The sequence below is a fragment of the Panonychus citri genome, unplaced genomic scaffold, assembly GCF_014898815.1.
Source record: "Panonychus citri isolate SS breed McGregor unplaced genomic scaffold, ASM1489881v1 Contig00049, whole genome shotgun sequence".
NCBI lineage: Eukaryota > Metazoa > Arthropoda > Arachnida > Trombidiformes > Tetranychidae > Panonychus > Panonychus citri.
The window spans coordinates 1,160,030-1,179,023 of record NW_026515454.1 but is presented as its reverse complement, the minus strand read 5'-3'; the positions used below and the strand labels follow the sequence as shown (position 1 = coordinate 1,179,023).

The following is an 18,994-nucleotide window of genomic DNA, read 5'->3' as shown; positions in this document are numbered from 1 at the left end:
AACATTTATTCTAATCAAATACCGGTAGGTATTTGGAAATCAACTTACTGTGGATTAACAAGCTGATAATCTTCTCATTTTCATTGAGATGAAACAATATTGAAGAGATACAATTAGTTAATTGATAGAAAATTTTGACAATCAAAGAATCAAAATTTGCTCTAATCAAAGAGCGACATCTATGTTCTAATGGGCGTGTTGTGTTTCTGATTCATTTTGACGTAAGTTTTTCATCTTGAAAGGATAACAATTGTTTCCAATTTTAATTTTCAACATATTCTTTTAATCATCAATCAATTAATTTGTTTAATTACTGTTCCATTGGTGTTGTTTTTGTTCTGAGCCTTGAAATACAATAAAATCTCATCACCATGGCTCTTAAAATGCTGGTTGGTCAAAGTAAGTAGAGAGTAAATGTTCATATTGGTTTTGTTTTTTTTTCTATTCTTTTTTATTTGTTCTGTTTTATGTTGACTATTTTTATATAATTTCTACCTAATTATGGTTTTATAATTGCTCTTAATCATTGTCATGATGATCTCCGTGGTCTCAAATGTAATTTATTTCTATTTTTATTCTACAATAGTTAACCTATTTTATCATTTCCTGTGTTTTTCTACCTAAAAAATTCATCATTTGGCTTTTCCTTTGATACTCATTTTCTATGTTTTTGTCTATTTCTCTTTCTCTCTCTCTTTCTTTAGTTTCTGTGTAATATTTTCCTCTTTCTTTTTCCTCTTTCTTTCTTCCCTTTACTTCCCCGACTATTGTATTGATTTTCCTCTCTCTCACCTCATTCCTAGTATTTCATGTAGAGAAAAAATTTCCATGATTAATTTGTAATGTTTACCATTTTTTGTTTTCGTTTGCCTCAAAACCAACATTTCTTATCCTACTCAGTCAATTGGTAATCTAATGTATCGAATTTATATTTATTCTTATTTATTTCTACAGAAATCATGAACGAGGCAATCAGAACATGTAAAAAGAAGGGTGAATGGAAGGTCTTGATTGTTGATCAATTGGGAATGAGGATGATCTCAGCCTGTTGTAAGATGCATGAAATTGCCGTTGATGGTATTACAATTGTGGAAGACATAGTGAAAAAGAGGGAACCTCTTCATCATATGGAAGCTATTTATTTGATTACTCCAACGGATAAGGTAAATTTCAGAATAGGAGAGAAAAAAATAATCACAGAATAACATTGTAACTAATTCTTGTTAAGTTCTCGACGATTAATTATTTGCTCATTTTTTTTTCGTTTATACCTTTTCTCTAGTCTATTCGGCTTTTGATGCAAGATTTTCTCAGTGCTCGTTCCGCAATTTACAAAGGATGTCATGTATTCTTCACGGAATCTTGTCCTGATGAATTGTTTAACGAATTGTGCAAATCTCCTGCTGCCAAATACATTAAAACGTTGAAAGAGATCAACATTGCCTTTTTACCCTACGAATCACAAGTATTCTCACTTGACTGCCCTGAGGCATTCCAATATTTCTACAATCCTGCTAAACAATCAGGTCGTTCAGCTAATCTTGAAAGAATAGCTGAACAACTCGCAACAATATGTGCTACTTTGGGTGAATATCCTAGTGTACGATTCAGGTCAGATTTTGATCGTAACGCTGAACTTGCTCAGCTTCTTCAGCAAAAGTTAGATGCATACAAAGCAGATGATCCATCAATGGGTGAGGTAAGATAAATCTAAAAATGACCTAGAAATTTTCCAATCACAATGATCTGGTTATATTGTATGTTAATAATTTTTTCATCTACTTTTCCAGGCTCCAGAAAAACATAGATCACAGTTGATTATTCTTGATCGTGGTTTCGATTGTGTTTCACCGTTGCTTCACGAATTAACCTTCCAAGCGATGGCTTATGATCTTTTACCTGTTGAAAATGATGTTTACAAGTTTGAACAAACAACCGGAAACGAAGTTCGTGAGAAGGAAGTTCTTTTGGATGAAAATGATGAACTTTGGGCTGAATTAAGGCATCAACATATTGCCGTGGTCTCTCAAAATGTTACCAAAAATTTGAAAAAGTTCATTGAAAGTAAACGAATGAGCACTTCGGATAAAACAAGCCTGAAAGATTTATCTCAGATGATTAAAAAGATGCCTCAATATCAGAAAGAGTTGAGCAAATACTCAACCCATTTACATTTGGCTGAAGATTGTATGAAAGCGTATCAAGGTTATGTTGACAAATTGTGCAAAGTTGAGCAAGACCTTGCGATGGGTACCGATGCTGAAGGAGAGAAAATTAAAGATCCAATGAGAAATATTGTTCCCATTCTTCTTGACCAAGGAGTTGGAATATTTGACAAAATTCGTATCATTCTTCTTTACATTCTCTCCAAAAATGGAATCTCCGAAGAAAATCTGACCAAATTGATTCAACATGCACAAATTCCGCCTGCAGATAAATGTATCATCACCAATTTGGCTCATTTTGGTTTATCAATCATTTCGGACGGAGGCCGTAAGAAAATGTACCAAATCCAAAGAAAGGAGCGTATCAATGAGCAAACCTACCAAATGTCTCGTTGGACACCAGTGTTGAAGGATCTCTGTGAGGTGAGCCCAATGACCATTAGCAAAATGGACTCTCAATTGTTCATAAATCACAATAATCATAACCATTTTACATCTTCTATAATTTTTTCTTATTGTTATTCTTAATTGTTTGTTATTATTAGGATGCAATCGAGGAGAAATTAGATCAGAAACATTTCCCCTTCTTGAGTGCTCGAGTGGCTACTGGATTTGGCCGACCCACTCCGACCTCCGTTCGTTATGGTAATTGGCATAAAGATAAAAACGCTTTGAATGTTAAAAATGTCCCTCGATTGATTGTCTTTGTCATCGGTGGATTGACCTATTCCGAGATGAGAGTTGCCTATGAAGTAACAAGAGATATTAAAACATGGGAAGTGATTGTTGGTGAGTAAATCTAAGTTCATCTTTACTCTTATTTTCGCAATCATACTAATCGTAATTTACTAATTGTTGTTTTTTTCTCTTTTCATTTCTAGGTTCTGATCATATTTTAACCCCTGAGGGCTTCCTCTCAGACTTGCGAGATCTCAGCAGTTGATGAAATAATCATCGTTTTCATTCACAAAATTCATCTGCAAATTATTAGTTTGAAAACTAGTCAACACCCAATTATTATTACTGAATCACCATTATCATGATCATTGAGGAAACAGCAAAAATAGAAACATTTTGATGATTTTTGATTTGTTAATTGTTGATTCTTTGATCGTCAATATATATATATTGATTATCAAAGAAATTAATCTATCAGTTTGTTGATATATAATAATCACTTTAATTGAGTCATCCTTTTGAACAATTTAAATTGTTGTCACATTCCAATTTTCAATTCCATTTAATTTCTCCCTTGGAAAACAATTTAAATCTAATTTATTTAAAACCGTTAACTATCAAACCATCAAAATCAGTAAATTTAAAGTTATTCATGGTAACAATAATTACTTTATTCAAATAATAATAGTAATTGCTACAAGTTGTTATCAATTAATTGCAATTTTTTCCAGTTTTAATGCTGATTAATACACTCACATACCAATATAAATATAAATACATGAGAAATTAAAACAAAAATTGTAATCAATTAACAACAAAATCAAGACGAGATTTAAAAAATTTACTTAAACTTGATGATCCAATGTATCTAATCATAAGGTGTGTATGTGTTTTGATTATCAAGATTGATCGTTTAATTATCTTGATCAGTCAACAATTAATTTGGTTTGCATTTGCTGATTTATTAATAAAAATTATAAAATCAACCAAATGAAACTAATCAACTCTCAGGGTTGACTATTTATTATTTCAAATCGTATGAATGAAATGAAATGAATAAATGAAACCACTAATTGGGAGTTAAAAATGTATTTTGATCAACTCATCTTGGTTGATTGGGACACAATATAAGAATTGAAGATGATGAAAAAGAAACTTTCTCTAAGAAAGTGATTAGTAATCACTAATTATTAATACTTTGTAATTAAGAAGAGGCATTGGAGATATTGACAAAAGAGTTAAGTTTTTTTCTCGTTTAATTAAAGAGGTTTTTGCAAAAATCTTTTATTTAGTTTACGAGTTTAAAATCAGGTTCAATTACCTGTGATTAGTTTTTCCGTTTCTATTTATGTGGCCTGGATTGGATCTTGGCATTCGCTTGACCATATATGATGACCATTTTGTTGTACTCATATGTTGATTCAGAATTGTGACCAGAGCAATAGTTACATTTTCTGGGTGTTTATATGTTGATGTGTTAATTGGTTGATTGGTTAAAAATCATTATCATCATCGGTCTCTATTGCAATGGTCCGGCCTCCACCTCCGACTCCGCTGGTCGTGCCCACTCCGCCGTGGCCTTTGCGACTATTAATATCCTTGATGTTTCTCAATTCCCGTTCATCTTCAGAATCTAATTCAGACGGGTCATCATCACCATCTAAATCAAGATCAGAATCAAGGGAATCATCTTTATCTCCAGCGGTCATCGAGCCGAAAACCCGAACTCTTCCGGTTTCACTTCGTTTAGTTGTCGTTGAATTGATAACTGACCTTCGAGCTCGATCATTTTTACCACCATTTTGATTAACCTCCTTAACATTATTCCCTTTAATATTCCCATAGTTTCCTACCGCAAGATCATCATCATCATCTTCATCGTCATCAATTTCATCATCTAACTCATCATCATCTTCATCATCATCATCCTCGAGATCACCAAGGTTAATCCCAATGTCCAAATCAGCGTCACTCTCATTTTCCGTTCTCAGTGATTCCTCTTTTCTCATCTGTTCAATCATCGATTGATTTGCTCCTTTCGATTCTTTGGAAAATAAAATAAACACAAATTAGACCAAAAATGAAATCGAAAATCAAAAACAATTAGTTAATCACCTTAATCTTGTCCATTTCCACCTTCTCTGAATCCTCTAGTTGCCAGTCAAGGTAAACAAGTGACCGGAACTTCGTGACATAAACATCATAAAGCGTCGCCATTTCCTCTTCCAGTTTCTCGTATTCATCCATGAACGCAGGTCTAATACGAAGACAATTAACTGATTGTTCTTTGGGTCCCTTCGATTACTCACCTCACTGATTTAATTGTCATCAATCTATCCTGGGTTCTCTCAAGTTCTTGTCGTTTCTTTCCAATCTTCTCATCCAAATTCGCTTCGTCCGAAGCGACATGTTCAATCTTATAATTAATAGTTTCGATCTCTTTTTCGACTCGTTTGATCTCATCTCGTAAACTTTTCTCGATTTCCGGAATTTCGAGTTGACGATTTAGAACTTGAGCTCGTTTTTCCTTTATAACAATTAGAGAATAATTAATGAGAGTAATCAGAGTAAAATGTTGATTACTAATATATGAAAAGTTAAATTACATAGTAGTTATATGGAGTAATAATCAAGAATGAGAACAATTAACTTGGTGGTGTTAAGAATAGACTTTGATTGTTACAACTGATTTGTTTTCAATTTGTGGTAACCAAGGGTTGGGTTGAGTGGGAGGAGGAAAATGAGATTGGACAATTTATTGATTTTTGTTATTCTCATGATTAGTTGATTCTGTTGATTGTATTAGTTGTATTGGTTGTTATTATTATTATGGTGTTAATGAGATGGTAATTGTAAACAATTGAAAGACAATGTCAAGTTTATCATCATCACAATCAATCAGTGATTTAGATAAATCATCAAATTTGTATAAATTTGGTCGATATTTTCTAATTGGTTTGGCAATCACAACAATTATCCTCGATTCACATAAAATGATTAATGAATATAACAGATCACATATACAATTAACTTCATCATTATCAACATTCAATGTAATCAATTACTATTCGGCTTCAATAATCACTCATATTGTTGGTTTGGGTGCTGCAATTGAACACGAAATTTGGTTAACTGTTACCTGTCGATTGGTTTCTGCTTTAATCTATCAGATTAATCTAAATACTAAATCAACTGATTTACCTTCAGATCCAAAAGAATTGGAGAAAATGGTTCGAAAAAAGATTAAGAAAAATCCGGATTTGCTTAATCAAATTAAACGAAAACCCTTTTCATGGGTCGACATGATTAAGAATTGTAAGTTCTGTTACCAACAACAATTAAATCAGTTGATTGTTTCATTTTTTTTCCTTCTCAAAATGTCTTAATAGTTATGGTTACCTTTTGAAATGGATCTGATCAAAATGGACCAACTCATCTAATCAATTTGGTTCACAATAATATAATTGATTGTCTTGATTTACAGTTAATTGTATCATCATAATTGTTGGAGATAATAAAGTGATTGGATTAATTGTTGGACTTACTCTTAATTCAATTTCTTTTCCCAATAAATCGGATAATATTGCACCTTTTTGAGTTATTCTTGATGCTAATTGTCGGGTTTTCTTTAATTCATTTGCCTTAAATTGAGGAAACAATTGGTTAATTTCTGTTAACAATTAAGGTTAATTTCACACTTACTTTACTGTGAATCAATGATTCTGACATTGTAATTACATCTTCTTGATTGGAATCATCAGTGGCCTCACTTTGTTTAGATGCTTCGTAAATAAGTGAGGCCATTTTCATCATCTCTTGAACGGCATGACCATCGGCTGTGTAAAGTTTTTTGGTATTCAACTTGATGAAAGCCTTAGTAGCCTAATTGATTGACCAGAACAAACAATTAGTTAATTGTTGACTTGTTCATATACAATAAGAAATAACTTACAATTAACTGGGCACAAGATTTAATGAAGATAACTCGATCTTGTTCCGTATCGATAACATATGGAACTTCAAGAGATGAATCAAATCTATTAAATTTGGAATAGAAATTTAGATCACAATGGAAACAATTAGTTAATTGCTTACCTTGTTATTAACCATCGGAGTATCTCAGCTACTAGAGGGAAATTGGGTCTTCGAAAGTTATCAATTGATACATGACGAGGATAACCAAGGAATCGAAGGATTTCCGAGAAATCTAGACAACAATTAAGTTTAATTATCCATTAATTTCTTACCAATACAGAAAAAGAAATTGTTAACAATTAACTAATCAACTTACTTCGAAGCTCTCGAAAGGACATTTTTCCCGATCTCTTTGTTTACCTTTTTAATCACTGTTACCATAGAGAAATTTGTTAATTCAATCAATAAATTAGTTCTAAATTGTTTCGAGTTGATATGATTAATTTAATTTCGATTCTAAATCAACAATTAGAATTGAAAATTTGTTCAAAAGTTTGTCGATAATTTGTTAATTGTAAACAAATCGACGATCTGTTGATATAATTAATCTCTTGCTACTAATGGTCAATCAGTTGAATAATGGTAAATTTAGAGGTTGCGATTGATTATTTCATCGATAGTTAATTACTATCGACATTAATTTAGCTCGGCAATCATATAATTATCGTTATCGTTTTCGTAATTGTTACAATTTAAACGAGAAATAAGTTGATCAATCAATGAATGCGAATGTAAAATCAATGGGAAATTTAATTCAACTATTAATTATCTTTTCCATGTACAAGAAAAACAAAATAGAATCAATTGTTTTATTTCTTAATCATGATAAACCTTGAGTAGAGTAAATTGTTAAATTGTGTTGATTGTCGAGGGAAAAATTTGACGACAATTAACAATGAAAAAACGTCGACGATTATCTCGTCTCTTTGAATGTACAATATTGGGGATTAATCTTCATACGATATTTGAGATAATTTGTTCAATCGGTTTTCTAATCCAATCAACTTTGGTACTAATTAATTATTTCTCATTCCCTGAGTTAACCAATGTTTCACTAATTGTGCCAGAAGTTACACCTCTACCCGATGTGGTCATTTGTTTTGACGGTGCTTACATAATCAACTGGACCAAAGTTTTCATCCAATACCAACAATTTAAATCAACTTTCCATCTTCCCAACAATTTAAATATTGCCAATGAAATTGCCCTTCGTCGATATCTTTTTTCAATATGGGACAAAAATCAATTAATGATGATCCTTGCCCGATCATTGACCATCAGTCAATTGGTCAGTTTAATGTACACCAATTCCGAATTAGTTACTTCACTTTCTATTACAAATTTAACGGTTAATCAGTCGAAAGATTTTTGTAAAATTGATAAAGTCCTTCGATCTCTACGAATATGTTACATTTTCCATTGTTCATTGAAAGGTCCTGTCACTTTATCGAATGAGGAAAGTGCCAAAGCTTTTATAAGTCCCAATATACTGACCATCAATATGAACCAATCGATATTTAATTTTGCTCCAAACTTTTTCATCACTTTGGTTCCACCTTCATATAAGCCTCGAGGCAATTCACTTCGTTGGGATACAATGTCCATAGTTTATAATGAACCTTTAGTATATCGAATGCATTATTTTACTTTTGAACGGAAACTACTTCCGTCTCCGTATCAGTCCAATTGTATTGATTATATTCCACTTGGATATCGACGAGCGATTGACATGAAGGACGTTTGTTTTAACAACAAATCCATCGAGTACTTTGGTGTACCTTTCCATGCGTCCATGATTGATGTTGACCTTAATGTACCATTGGGTCTGGTCAAGTACACGGACAATGTTGACAATCGTACTTTCCGTCAACAATTGAACTTTATAGTTGATCATTGTTTCCAGTTAACTGAAAGGCCGGATTGTTATGAGAAAATTTTCTTTATTCGTCCCAGAAATCCGATACCAACGAGCGGCAATAAGTCCGTCATCTCTTTTGGTACCATTAAAGAACCAAATATTAAAGTGATTGTTGAACCTCGATTGGTGTTGATCGATGTTATCATTGCCATTGGAAGTATTTCCGGAACTTGGTTCGGCTTTTCAATTATCGAACATGTTCCCAAAATTTATCGATCTTCTTGGTACAAAGTGTCCAGTTGGGTTCGATTTCAGGCCAGTGAAAAACGAACCGAGAAAGTGGTCGTTCGAGAGTTTCAAAGAAGAGCATCTAAACGATTAGAAAGTATTCCAGAATTAAATCAACTTCCAACAATTAACAGTTATCATCGTAATCGATATAAATATTAACTTTGGAAAAGATTTTTTTTTCTATTGTATTAATTAATTCACTTGACTTGAGTTAAAATTAGTTAATGGTTGAGGAAATTAAATTATCCAATGACTTGACTTGCTTTCTCATTGTCACAATTAATACAGTTACACTTAATTGTTTGGTCTATTCCCAAGGTTTAATAACCATCAATGACAATTAAACTTTTTGCTTTGTCATTTTCTATCATCATTAACTTGACAATTTACTAATCACTGGTTAGTTTTTCATTCCCTTTGGAAACATTGATGACAAACTCAATCAATCAACAAGTTTAACAATTAACTTTTCTCAATCTTGTTCTTAGTTCAATCACCAATTAATTTAATTGTGATTGTTAACTGTCCACTGGCATGTCCATAGTAAAAGAGTCCAAGAGTTAAAATGTATTATAGTTTAACAATTTTCTTAATTATTGGAGTTTCAATCATCTTAATTGTCCTTTGGATGGTCACTTGTTGCTTCTGGAATTGTTTGTGTTGTGAATGTTGTTGTGATCTTAAACATGCCACAGTCCGTTCACCGATCGCCCCTCGTGCAAGTATCGTCTCAGTCCGTAGGCCAACACTTTACACGATTTAATTATCAATCAACAAAGACTGAAATTGATTGTTACAATCAAATCAATTGTCTAATAGAAAAGTTCATATGTATTATATGTTATGTTACATTATCATCGTTATAAAATCTTGAGTTTCACTTTTGTAAATATCGACAAATTAAAATGTCCATTCAATTTAATTTGATTGAATTTCCTTTACCATTTAATTGTGATTAAATGAAGAACCACAAAAAAAATATGGAGAGAGAAATTGATTAAATCCAATTAAATCAGCTCGTAGTGGATTTGATCAGATGATTCTGTTGAAAATTGGAAACAAAAATTGTTCATTAACTAATTGTGTAACTTGCTTATGATTATATTAAATTGTTCATAAGGAACAATTAACTTACTGATTACTTTATCCTTCAACAATTTATCTAAATGATGTGAGACATTATTAGCTGCTGCAAGTAGTAAATTTTCAGGAGTATCCTAATAATTAAAGAGTCAATTGAAGATTAGTTGATGATAATTAACTTCGTAATCATGTATATATTTACTTTATAGATGATGGAGACAATTTGTGAAATGGTAATTCCACAATTAGATGAACTGGATTTAATACAATCAATAATTTGATTCTCACGAGTTAATCGGTGTTTAATGTATTCGGAAATTTTTTCATTAGGCTTGTTGACCACAGGACCATGACCAGGGAAAATAATCTCAGCTTCAAGAGAAGATATTTTCTCAAGAGATTTCATGTAATCTCTTAAATCTTCAAAAATCTGAAATTTAAATTTAAAAAATCAATCAGATCAACAATCAAAATCGATCATGAAACAATTAACTTACTGCACTTCCCTCGCCCAGAATACAATCACCACTGAAAATGGTTCGATCCTCATCTAATAATAACACCGCATGGTCATCGGTGTGTCCAGGGGTATAATAAACACTAAAGAGAGAGAGAGGAAACAATTAATATATTCATCAAATTGTGGTTAGTTAATTGTGAGAAATTAACCTTAAAGTTGTCGATCCATCAACTTTAATCTTCTGTTCATCTTTTAGATATTCAAATGAGATTTTCTCATCGGATGGATCTCTCTCATTCTGTTTAAATTTGTAAACTTTACAACCTGTCAAAGATTAAATGATTAATGAATTAGATTAAGATTAGATTAGAATTAAAAAAATTAACCATTTCAAGCAAATTAAAATGAAAATAGAGAGAAACTAATCAATGAGAAATACAAACAATGTAATCAAATGTACTAAGACAATTAGAGTTACATACTTGCCGGTGATTCAATTAAATCAAGAACATCCAATAAACCACCGATATGATCATCATGCCAATGGGTGATTATTATATTTGACAATTTAATTTGATTACTGGTGAGAACAGTTTTCAACAATTTAGTATATTCTTGATTATCTTTCTCACCAGTATCAATTAAAATCCTTTCCTTTCCAGTTCCAATTAGGTAAGTGTTGGTTCCTTGAAGGGTAAATGGACCGGGATTACAACCGAGAATACGAATCACTCTTTCTGACAATTTAGTCACTTTGGGGATAATTGTTGACATGATTAAGAATTGGAAAACAATTGACAATCGTAACAATTTAAAATAATCAAATGAAAGACCGAGAAAAACAAATCAACAAATGGAAACATCAACAACTATTAGTAACCAACAGAGACAACAAACAATAATAATGAAGAGGAAAAAAAATTGGAGGGAACATTGAATTGGATTAGAAATTGAAACAATTAGTTAATTAGTTGATTGGGTAAACCAATATGGAGATAATTAGAGTGATTTAGATTTCTTCAGTGTTTAATTAACTGAATCAACAAAGTGAATAGTTAAATTGTTTATAATGGGAAAATTATTGTATTACTTAAGATTGAGAGTTGATCTAAATTGTTGTATAATTAAATTAATTGTATCATTTGGTATTGATCGAGGTTAATTTAAATTAGATGGACAGTGAATAATGTTTAATTATATAATGTTTGTCTAAATTAGGCTAAGATTATAATCAGTTGATTACAATTAAATTGTGAAAGTAAAGGCTTCCGTTGTGATAGTATCATTGATTTGGATGAATTAACTTGATGATTAACATAATTAAGTGAAACAATTTAGCTAATCATGAAAAATTGCCATTCGATATGCATCATCATCTTCATTACAATTAAAAAAAACTATTTGATTTGGTTACTACTTTAATCAGTTGATGAGAAATTAAATCCATATTGATGATTAACTAATTTTCCCGAACCTTAAATTTAACATTTTGAAGAAACTTTTTTAACTTTTCTTAATTGTAATCATGAAATAAAAATTAATCAACTAAACTTCAATTGGTGCCCAACACTTTGATTAGAAGTGATTTACTTGATTACAATTGTATGTTAAGGTTAATAACAATTTAGGGTAGAACCAATTACCATTAATAATTTAGTTAATATTAATAATGATTATGAGAATGAATTAAATTGTTAAAGTTAAACCAGAAAGAAACAAACCAAACCCAAACTGAATTAAGAAAAAAAGAAGAGCCAACAATTAAAACTAATCATTATCGAACCATCATAATTATAATCATCATCTAGAATCTAAATTCAATCTTGTTAACCAGATCAATTAAACTAAATCATCAAGCCCAATTGGTAATTGGTTTAATTGTCAACAATTAGACTCCAGGTAAAGACAATGAATATTATTTATATATTATTGATTTCCAATTTAAATCTGTAATCTGATCATGGTAATAATAACAATTTAATCTTAATCCAATCGATGGTAATTTAATTTTTCATCATCATGATTGAAATTATTACACCTGAAAATATATAACAATCAACCAGAATCATTGTGATCTTAATAATAGACTTAAATTGTTACCAACCTTTTTGGAAAGTTCAATTTATATATTTCAACTTGTTTATTATTATTTTGATTACAATTAATAGATCAAGTTTAATTGTAGGTCAATTGTGAATGAGTAAATTATATTGATCAACCTGTCCATCACAATTAGACTATTGTTAATTCATTTGATTGTCTAAGAAAAAAGTTAACAATTAGCAAATAATGTTTCATAATCATTGAGAAAAGTTTTGTTTTTTGTTAATTTGCTAATTTACTGATTAACTAATCATCATGAAAACGTTAATTAGCTTTAACCCATTGATTAAAACAATACTAATAAAAGTTGCGATAAGTTTAATTCTGTAGACAATTAAATTTAATTGAATATAAGTAAAATTTAGTTTAATCGACTCTTAAGTCTGGTTAAATATTTGATCACAATTGATTTCATCTTAATCACAATCAATTTACAAAATTGTATTATTAATGATATAAACTGGATGCTACTTATTGATCAACCTATTGACTATTAAATTGTTACAATAATATCATGATTAGAACCAATTTCATGACATGAATGTATTATAAATTGATCAGGAAGTTAATCAGGTAAATTGTGTGAAGATAAACAATTTAAATTGCTGTGAGATGATTAAATCTAAAATAATGTTTACCATCAATTGTGATCATCACAAATGATTAACTGTTTTCTAACCTCCATAGTTGTATTGTTGTTTAATAGTTAAAACCAGTTGATTAAAAATAGGAATCTATTCAGTTAATTGGGTTCATACAGGTCGTGACTCTTGACCAACTCAACTGACCAACAGACCAACTTTTCTTGGGTCTTATTGTTGTTTATCAAAATGATTAACATTGAATATGAATGAATAATAATAACAATTTAATCCATGAAAACGATCATGTTTTTTTTTTACTTGTAACGAAATCGTAACAATTTAATTTGATTGTTTTCTGTTAGAAACCGGTAGACAAAATTTTCCATCCTCATCATTATTATTATCGTCGTATTATTTTCTGACTATATTGTTAAGGATTAGGAGAGTTAATCACAATCACTTTTCTCTAAATTGTGATTATGATTAACGCCAAATTTAACTTCTAATCTGATCCATATCCGCATCAATTGGTGTTCACAAATCACGATTAATCATGAATACGGTCATTTAATTTGAACCATTTGAATTTTAATCTTCATCCTCATCATCACCATTCTGATTACAATCACAATTGAACAATATCATCTTAATGATAATCAGTAAATCAAGATAATCATGATAAGAATTGATCATTATTGTTGAGTAATTTAATTCTACCTTTAAATTGGCTTATTACAAATATAAATCAATGGTCATTAGTTTTTTTCAACTGACCAACTGATCAGATTAAGATTAAAGTTTGTTTGTTACATTTAAGTATTTACCTAATTAGATGATTGTTTTTATATATGACACAGATAATTAACTTAATCAATGTCACCATGTTTATATGGACAATTAAAGTTAATCACGGAAGAATCATGTTAATTGTTCAATTGATTGTTGAGTCTCTTTTTGGGACTCGTTTCCGGAGATATGATTATGTCTTAAATTAGTCGACATTTAGTTAAACATGATCAAGATCGTTTATGATTAAGGTCTTCCGTTAACGTGACAATTAGTGTTGTTAATCATTCTGATTCTCATCAAACTCATGTAAAAGTAAATTAAAACGGGATTAATTAATTAACAATTGACAGAAATTTGAAAAAGCCTTGAGGGCAACAAGATCCCAATGGTTGTTTCCTATTGTACAAGTTAGATGATAATGATAATAATTTTAAGAGGATTTAGATTAAAAGTAATTAGTTAATTGCCTTAGGTCTTTAATCAAGGTTAATTGTGACAAAATAGTAACTAAATTAACAAGAAAATGGTCAAGTAATCAAAAAAAAAGATGGACAAAAAAAACGAGATTAACTCAACACAATAAAGAGGTTAAGAGATGAAACAACAAGATGAATATCAAGTCACAATTAGTTAATTAATTACGCGACTAATTAACAATATTAAATCATGGAAACACAGAAAATTTTAACACTTAAACTTACAAGTTAATCAGTTGTGATGATTAAAATTAAGATGAACAATTAAGCCAAGAACAGCGATTAAAACAAAAGTGTAAAGGATGAACAATTAGATTATCAATTTAAATGGTTTCTTATGATTGACCAACCAACTAATCAACAATTAAAGTTGTCATTTTAAATCAATCAGATCAACATCATCATCAATTACTCAATGTAAACAATATAATAGAAAAAGCAATTAAACTTAATTGTTGGCCAAAATAAAAAGCAAACCTTTAAATGAGTTAAATTGTTTTCTAATTGAGTTGAGATTCAATTTTTTTACCTCAAATTTTGCTCTTCAAACATTTAATTGTTATGATTATTTTCAGGGTTAACCCGATAATCAGCTGAACTTTACAATAGACATAAAAATGAATGATGGACACAGAGGGTCATCTGATTGTTGTTGATGATTTAGTTTGATTATCATCAAGACCCGTTTCTGGTGATACCAAATCATGTTAACTGTATTAACATGATGGTTAACAGTATTAACTATTTTCATTTTATTGTTATATTATTAACTGTTGATTGTTTGATCTAATTTTAATTTGACCAGTACACAAATTCACAATTGCCATTTACGACTTATTAAAAAAAAGCTTTAAATCAAATTGTAATTAAATGAATTGGTGTTGAAAATTGTTTCCACGATTAACAAGTAGGACAAGAACAATTTATATTCAGTCTAATAATATTATCAGTATTTTTTAACTGAAAAAAAGTTCATTAAAAATCATCTCATCATTTGATCATCATTATCATCATCATGATTAGTTATATAAATATAATGGTTGATTGAATCTCTGGGTACACCCTGACCATTGACTGACCACCACACCCCAAGGGTATTCAGCTCAAGTTTGACAAAGAAAATGTCAAACTTTTGATTGTTTCATCATCTCATTTGTTTAAGAACTGGTTGATTGTTGTTTTAATTTAATTTAATTTAATTTTCTTCTGTACTTTGATTTGTAGCAATATGTGAGATGAAATTAAATTAAATGGCCAATGATTAAACCTATTTAGTTAATAATCAATTTCCTGGATCCAGATTAATGTAACAATTAAGTTTGTCCTCGTTTTTTTTTGTTATTAATAATTTTTCAAACTTTTCAAACTTTTTGAAAAAGTTTTAAGATTATTAGTTATCTTAATTTAATAACAATAACAAACATGACTGATTGTAATCAAGATTAACAATTGATTAGTGTAAGCAACATGTTGTCTAATCTTGTTGGTATCTAAAATGTCTATCAAGCAATTAATCTTGATTGTTAGGGAACATGTTAATCTGATAATCTAATCATGTCACATATACAGAAAACCTGAAAGGTGATGATTTTGTTGATATAATGATGATGATGTCGGTGAGATGACCTTAGTTTGAATAAGTAAATTGTCAATAAAGTTGATGATGAGTAACAACAAAAAATCAGGTATTAAATTGTGGAATGACCTGGATAAAGATTAATAGTGGACAGACAAATAAGTAATGTCCAGTCTAAAGAAAAGAAATGAAAAGAGAGAGAGAAAAGAAAGAGAAATGTGAAAATTAGTATAAAAAGATTGAGTAAAATTGGACTTGGAAAAAGATAACAATCAACTAATGATGATCATCATCATTTCTGTATAATAATATCGATATGAAGGTGAAAGACAATTGGGTGGGGAACGGAATGGATAGAGGTGGCCTGGAAAAAGGTATAAGCGGAGGAGGAGGAGGTCAAGGGCCCAAATCAACAGGTAAGATAAAGGAGGTAATGTTAAGGATGATAAAAAAAAAGATGATGAAGATGAATCAGGTTTGGAAGATGAGGATGAAGATAAAGATGAAAACTCTTCATTTCACCGGCTCACCGATTCTTGGATGTATCTCTTTACCTCTCTCTCGCTAACTCACTCACTCACTTGCTCTCTCTCTCTCTCTCTCTCTCTCTATACTTACGGTGGCCTAATTGTATTAACATAATTGTTGTTGATGTGCACACACAAACAAACTCACAATCAAACAGGTAATCAACAGAAACAATTGTTTTCTTGGTTAATAGTAATAAGATAATAACGAAATCGTCTTATTGACACATTATGAGTTTACCTTAATTTTAAATTGTTACTCTGTTGTTTTCATAACTGTTTTTATCATCATCAGTTGATCGTCTTGTCCAAGTGAAATATTATCCAAAATTAGTTAATTCAGTTGAATTGGTTAAGGGGAAAACAAATTGTTGTGGTTTGTCAACTTATTTGTTTAAATCGTTGACTTGGATTTGGTTTTTTTTTCTTGTGAATTACTGTATCATTATGAGGATTGGATTAACAATATGATTTGATTGATTGTTTTTCACCAATGATTTTAATCAATGTTAACTGTGGATTGTTGTTATTGTTTATGTGACCGGTTATTACGTTGATTGAAAAAATTATTATCAATTCAAATCATGATGAGTGAAGTGCCAACGATTCCCAGGATTAAACAACTATTGGTCAAGGAAAGTGGACTTTGTCAATTTTATCCTGGACGTTCAGTTGTAGCCATTGGAACTGGTCAGTCAATTTGTGGAGTGACCATTACAATTTTCGGTGTACTTATTTATCCTCTTGAATCGTCACCAGTTAACCTTTACTCGGCCATTTGGATTGGGCTAATAGTCATTGTCAGTGGACTTTTGGGTATAACCTCAGGTCGAAATGATCTCTCACTTATCTTGTTAAAGATAAACTTTTTCTCCGCCATTTTTACCACCGCGGCCATTTCATTTGTGACCATTGTCGCTGCCAATGGTTTCCTACTTTGTGAACCAAAAGATCTTATCGTTGAAATTGGCGATCGAAAGGAAATCATTAGTACCAATGAGAAATGGCGTCCACCCGATCTACGTCGACCTTTGGTTATGATTAATTGTATTATATTGATCATTTCAAGTCTCTCTTGTCTCTTATCGTTGATTAATTTCTGGTTAACTGTAAGAGCGTTAATTTCATATTATAATCATGCAGCTTCAACGATCCTTGGATTAACCGATAAACCAAAAGTGGACGTCGATGGGATTAAAAGGAGAGATCGAGTTGTTTCCTGGATAATTGAACAATCTTATGAAATTTCACCACCAAATCTAAGTAATTACTCAAATCATTGTAAAAACGATAACAACAATTTAAGTTCAACAATACGATCGCCATATAATTCAAATGGTTTACTTTCATCGACATCAACACTTTCAACGAGAATCTATTCTTATGGAAGATCAATTCCAATCTAATTGTAATATAAACAATTAAATCATCATCAGCAACAATTAATCGCCATTATCATTGGAATACAATCTAACCAATTAAACTTAATCTTCCTCTGATTTCCATCTCTTGGTAAGCAAAGATAATCAACCTAAATAATCAAAAAAAAAGAGAACAATCAAAAATTACTACTAATTCAATTTCTTACAATTTGCTAACAAACTAAATCATGATTACATTTGTTTCCAGATTATCTAAATCACAATTAAGCAAATAAATTATCCAATGTATTATATTTTTCCTCTTACCTGTAAATACAATTTGATAACATTATTATAACAATAATAATCTAAAAATTAAATTTAAAGTTTTTTCTTCTCATCAATTTAATTGTCTTCCAATTGGTTTTAGAGACAAACTCTTCCGCAGTTGATTGTCAATTAACATCTTCCTTGAAAATATCCTACATTTCATACGAGTTGATGATTTTAATTACAATAATTATCATCATCATCATCAATAATCATCTCATAATCTGTTGATCTTATTATCCTTTTTTTTTGTTTTTCACTGTGACCTGAGGGCATCGGGATAAGATTTTAACACGTTACAGAAGATAATTTGAATTTTTCTTCTTCCTAATTCTCTTTCTATGAGAAACAACCGCAGTTAGTTGACCGGGAAAAAGTGACATTAAAATGATTAAAGGGCTAAATCATTTGGGAACAATTAACTTGTGAGAATGGTAACATTAGCTGGACATTATAAGAGAAAAGAAATAAAAAATTATTACTAAGGTGGAATCACTATTATTATCAACTTACCGGCTAATTGGTGAATAATTAAGAGTAATCAAGAGCACGATGTTGATGTTCTCGATTTATTTAGTTGATTGTTACCATTTAATTTCAACAATTAACCAGATTCTTGGGTTAATTTAATGGTATTCAAGGTGAGATGAGATGTTCACATTTCCCTTGCAATTCAACAGGTTAAATTGTTGTTACAGCCCAAATTGGATCGCCTGGTTAATATAAATTGTAGGCCTA

At 30.5% G+C, this 18,994-nt stretch overlaps 4 protein-coding genes across 5 annotated transcripts; 2 read left to right on the top strand and 2 right to left on the bottom strand.

Moving 5' to 3' along the window:
* The first annotated feature begins 96 nt into the window (after positions 1-96).
* On the top strand, positions 97-3,384 carry LOC128398231 (protein ROP-like). The gene is made up of 6 exons (XM_053359059.1): positions 97-399; positions 955-1,163; positions 1,283-1,699; positions 1,791-2,588; positions 2,711-2,954; positions 3,047-3,384. The coding sequence occupies exons 1-6, from the start codon at positions 372-374 to the stop codon at positions 3,106-3,108; spliced, it is 1,758 nt and encodes a 585-aa protein (XP_053215034.1). The 5' UTR covers positions 97-371; the 3' UTR covers positions 3,109-3,384.
* A 761-nt stretch (positions 3,385-4,145) lies between these two features.
* On the bottom strand, positions 4,146-7,317 carry LOC128398232 (clusterin-associated protein 1-like). The gene is given in 9 exon segments (XM_053359060.1): positions 4,146-4,866; positions 4,869-4,887; positions 4,959-5,100; positions 5,153-5,370; positions 6,389-6,484; positions 6,546-6,725; positions 6,796-6,880; positions 6,939-7,050; positions 7,135-7,317. Coding segments are annotated over 9 exon segments (1,404 nt in total). The 5' UTR covers positions 7,157-7,317; the 3' UTR covers positions 4,146-4,336.
* LOC128398233 (uncharacterized) lies at positions 5,069-6,378 on the top strand. Its single transcript, XM_053359061.1, has 2 exons — positions 5,069-6,158; positions 6,233-6,378. Exons 1-2 carry the CDS (start codon positions 5,714-5,716, stop codon positions 6,247-6,249), a joined length of 462 nt encoding a protein of 153 aa, XP_053215036.1. The 5' UTR covers positions 5,069-5,713; the 3' UTR covers positions 6,250-6,378.
* A 719-nt stretch (positions 7,318-8,036) lies between the features above and the next one.
* Positions 8,037-11,391, bottom strand: LOC128385408 (endoribonuclease LACTB2-like). 2 transcript variants are annotated; one of them, XR_008324711.1, is made up of 7 exons: positions 10,993-11,391; positions 10,720-10,834; positions 10,548-10,650; positions 10,253-10,480; positions 10,103-10,184; positions 9,910-10,009; positions 8,037-9,779 (listed from the first exon to the last, which is right to left on the bottom strand). XR_008324711.1 is itself a non-coding variant. In XM_053344269.1 (6 exons), the coding sequence occupies exons 1-6, from the start codon at positions 11,282-11,284 to the stop codon at positions 9,975-9,977; spliced, it is 855 nt and encodes a 284-aa protein (XP_053200244.1). In that variant the 5' UTR covers positions 11,285-11,391; the 3' UTR covers positions 8,037-9,974. The 2 variants fall into 2 exon arrangements, 1 of the variants encoding a protein (XP_053200244.1); XM_053344269.1 differs by having other exon boundaries at positions 8,037-10,009.
* Between the last annotated feature and the right edge of the window lie 7,603 nt (positions 11,392-18,994).

What these genes read in the sequence shown, in the direction of transcription:
- LOC128398231 (XM_053359059.1), top strand. Translation starts at nt 372, where the DNA reads ATGGCTCTTAAAATGCTGGTTGGTCAAA. An exon ending in TGATTACTCCAACGGATAAG is followed by an intron (nt 1,164 to 1,282) that starts GTAAATTTCAGA and finishes CCTTTTCTCTAG; the next exon opens with TCTATTCGGCTTTTGATGCA. An exon ending in ATGATCCATCAATGGGTGAG is followed by an intron (nt 1,700 to 1,790) that starts GTAAGATAAATC and finishes CTACTTTTCCAG; the next exon opens with GCTCCAGAAAAACATAGATC.
- LOC128398233 (XM_053359061.1), top strand. Translation starts at nt 5,714, where the DNA reads ATGTCAAGTTTATCATCATCACAATCAATCAGTGATTTAGATAAATCA.
- LOC128385408 (XM_053344269.1), bottom strand. Translation starts at nt 11,284, where the DNA reads ATGTCAACAATTATCCCCAAAGTGACTAAATTGTCAGAAAGAGTGATT. An exon ending in TTTAATTGAATCACCGGCAA is followed by an intron (nt 10,835 to 10,992) that starts GTATGTAACTCT and finishes AATCTTTGACAG; the next exon opens with GTTGTAAAGTTTACAAATTT. An exon ending in TTGTCTCCATCATCTATAAA is followed by an intron (nt 10,185 to 10,252) that starts GTAAATATATAC and finishes TTTAATTATTAG; the next exon opens with GATACTCCTGAAAATTTACT.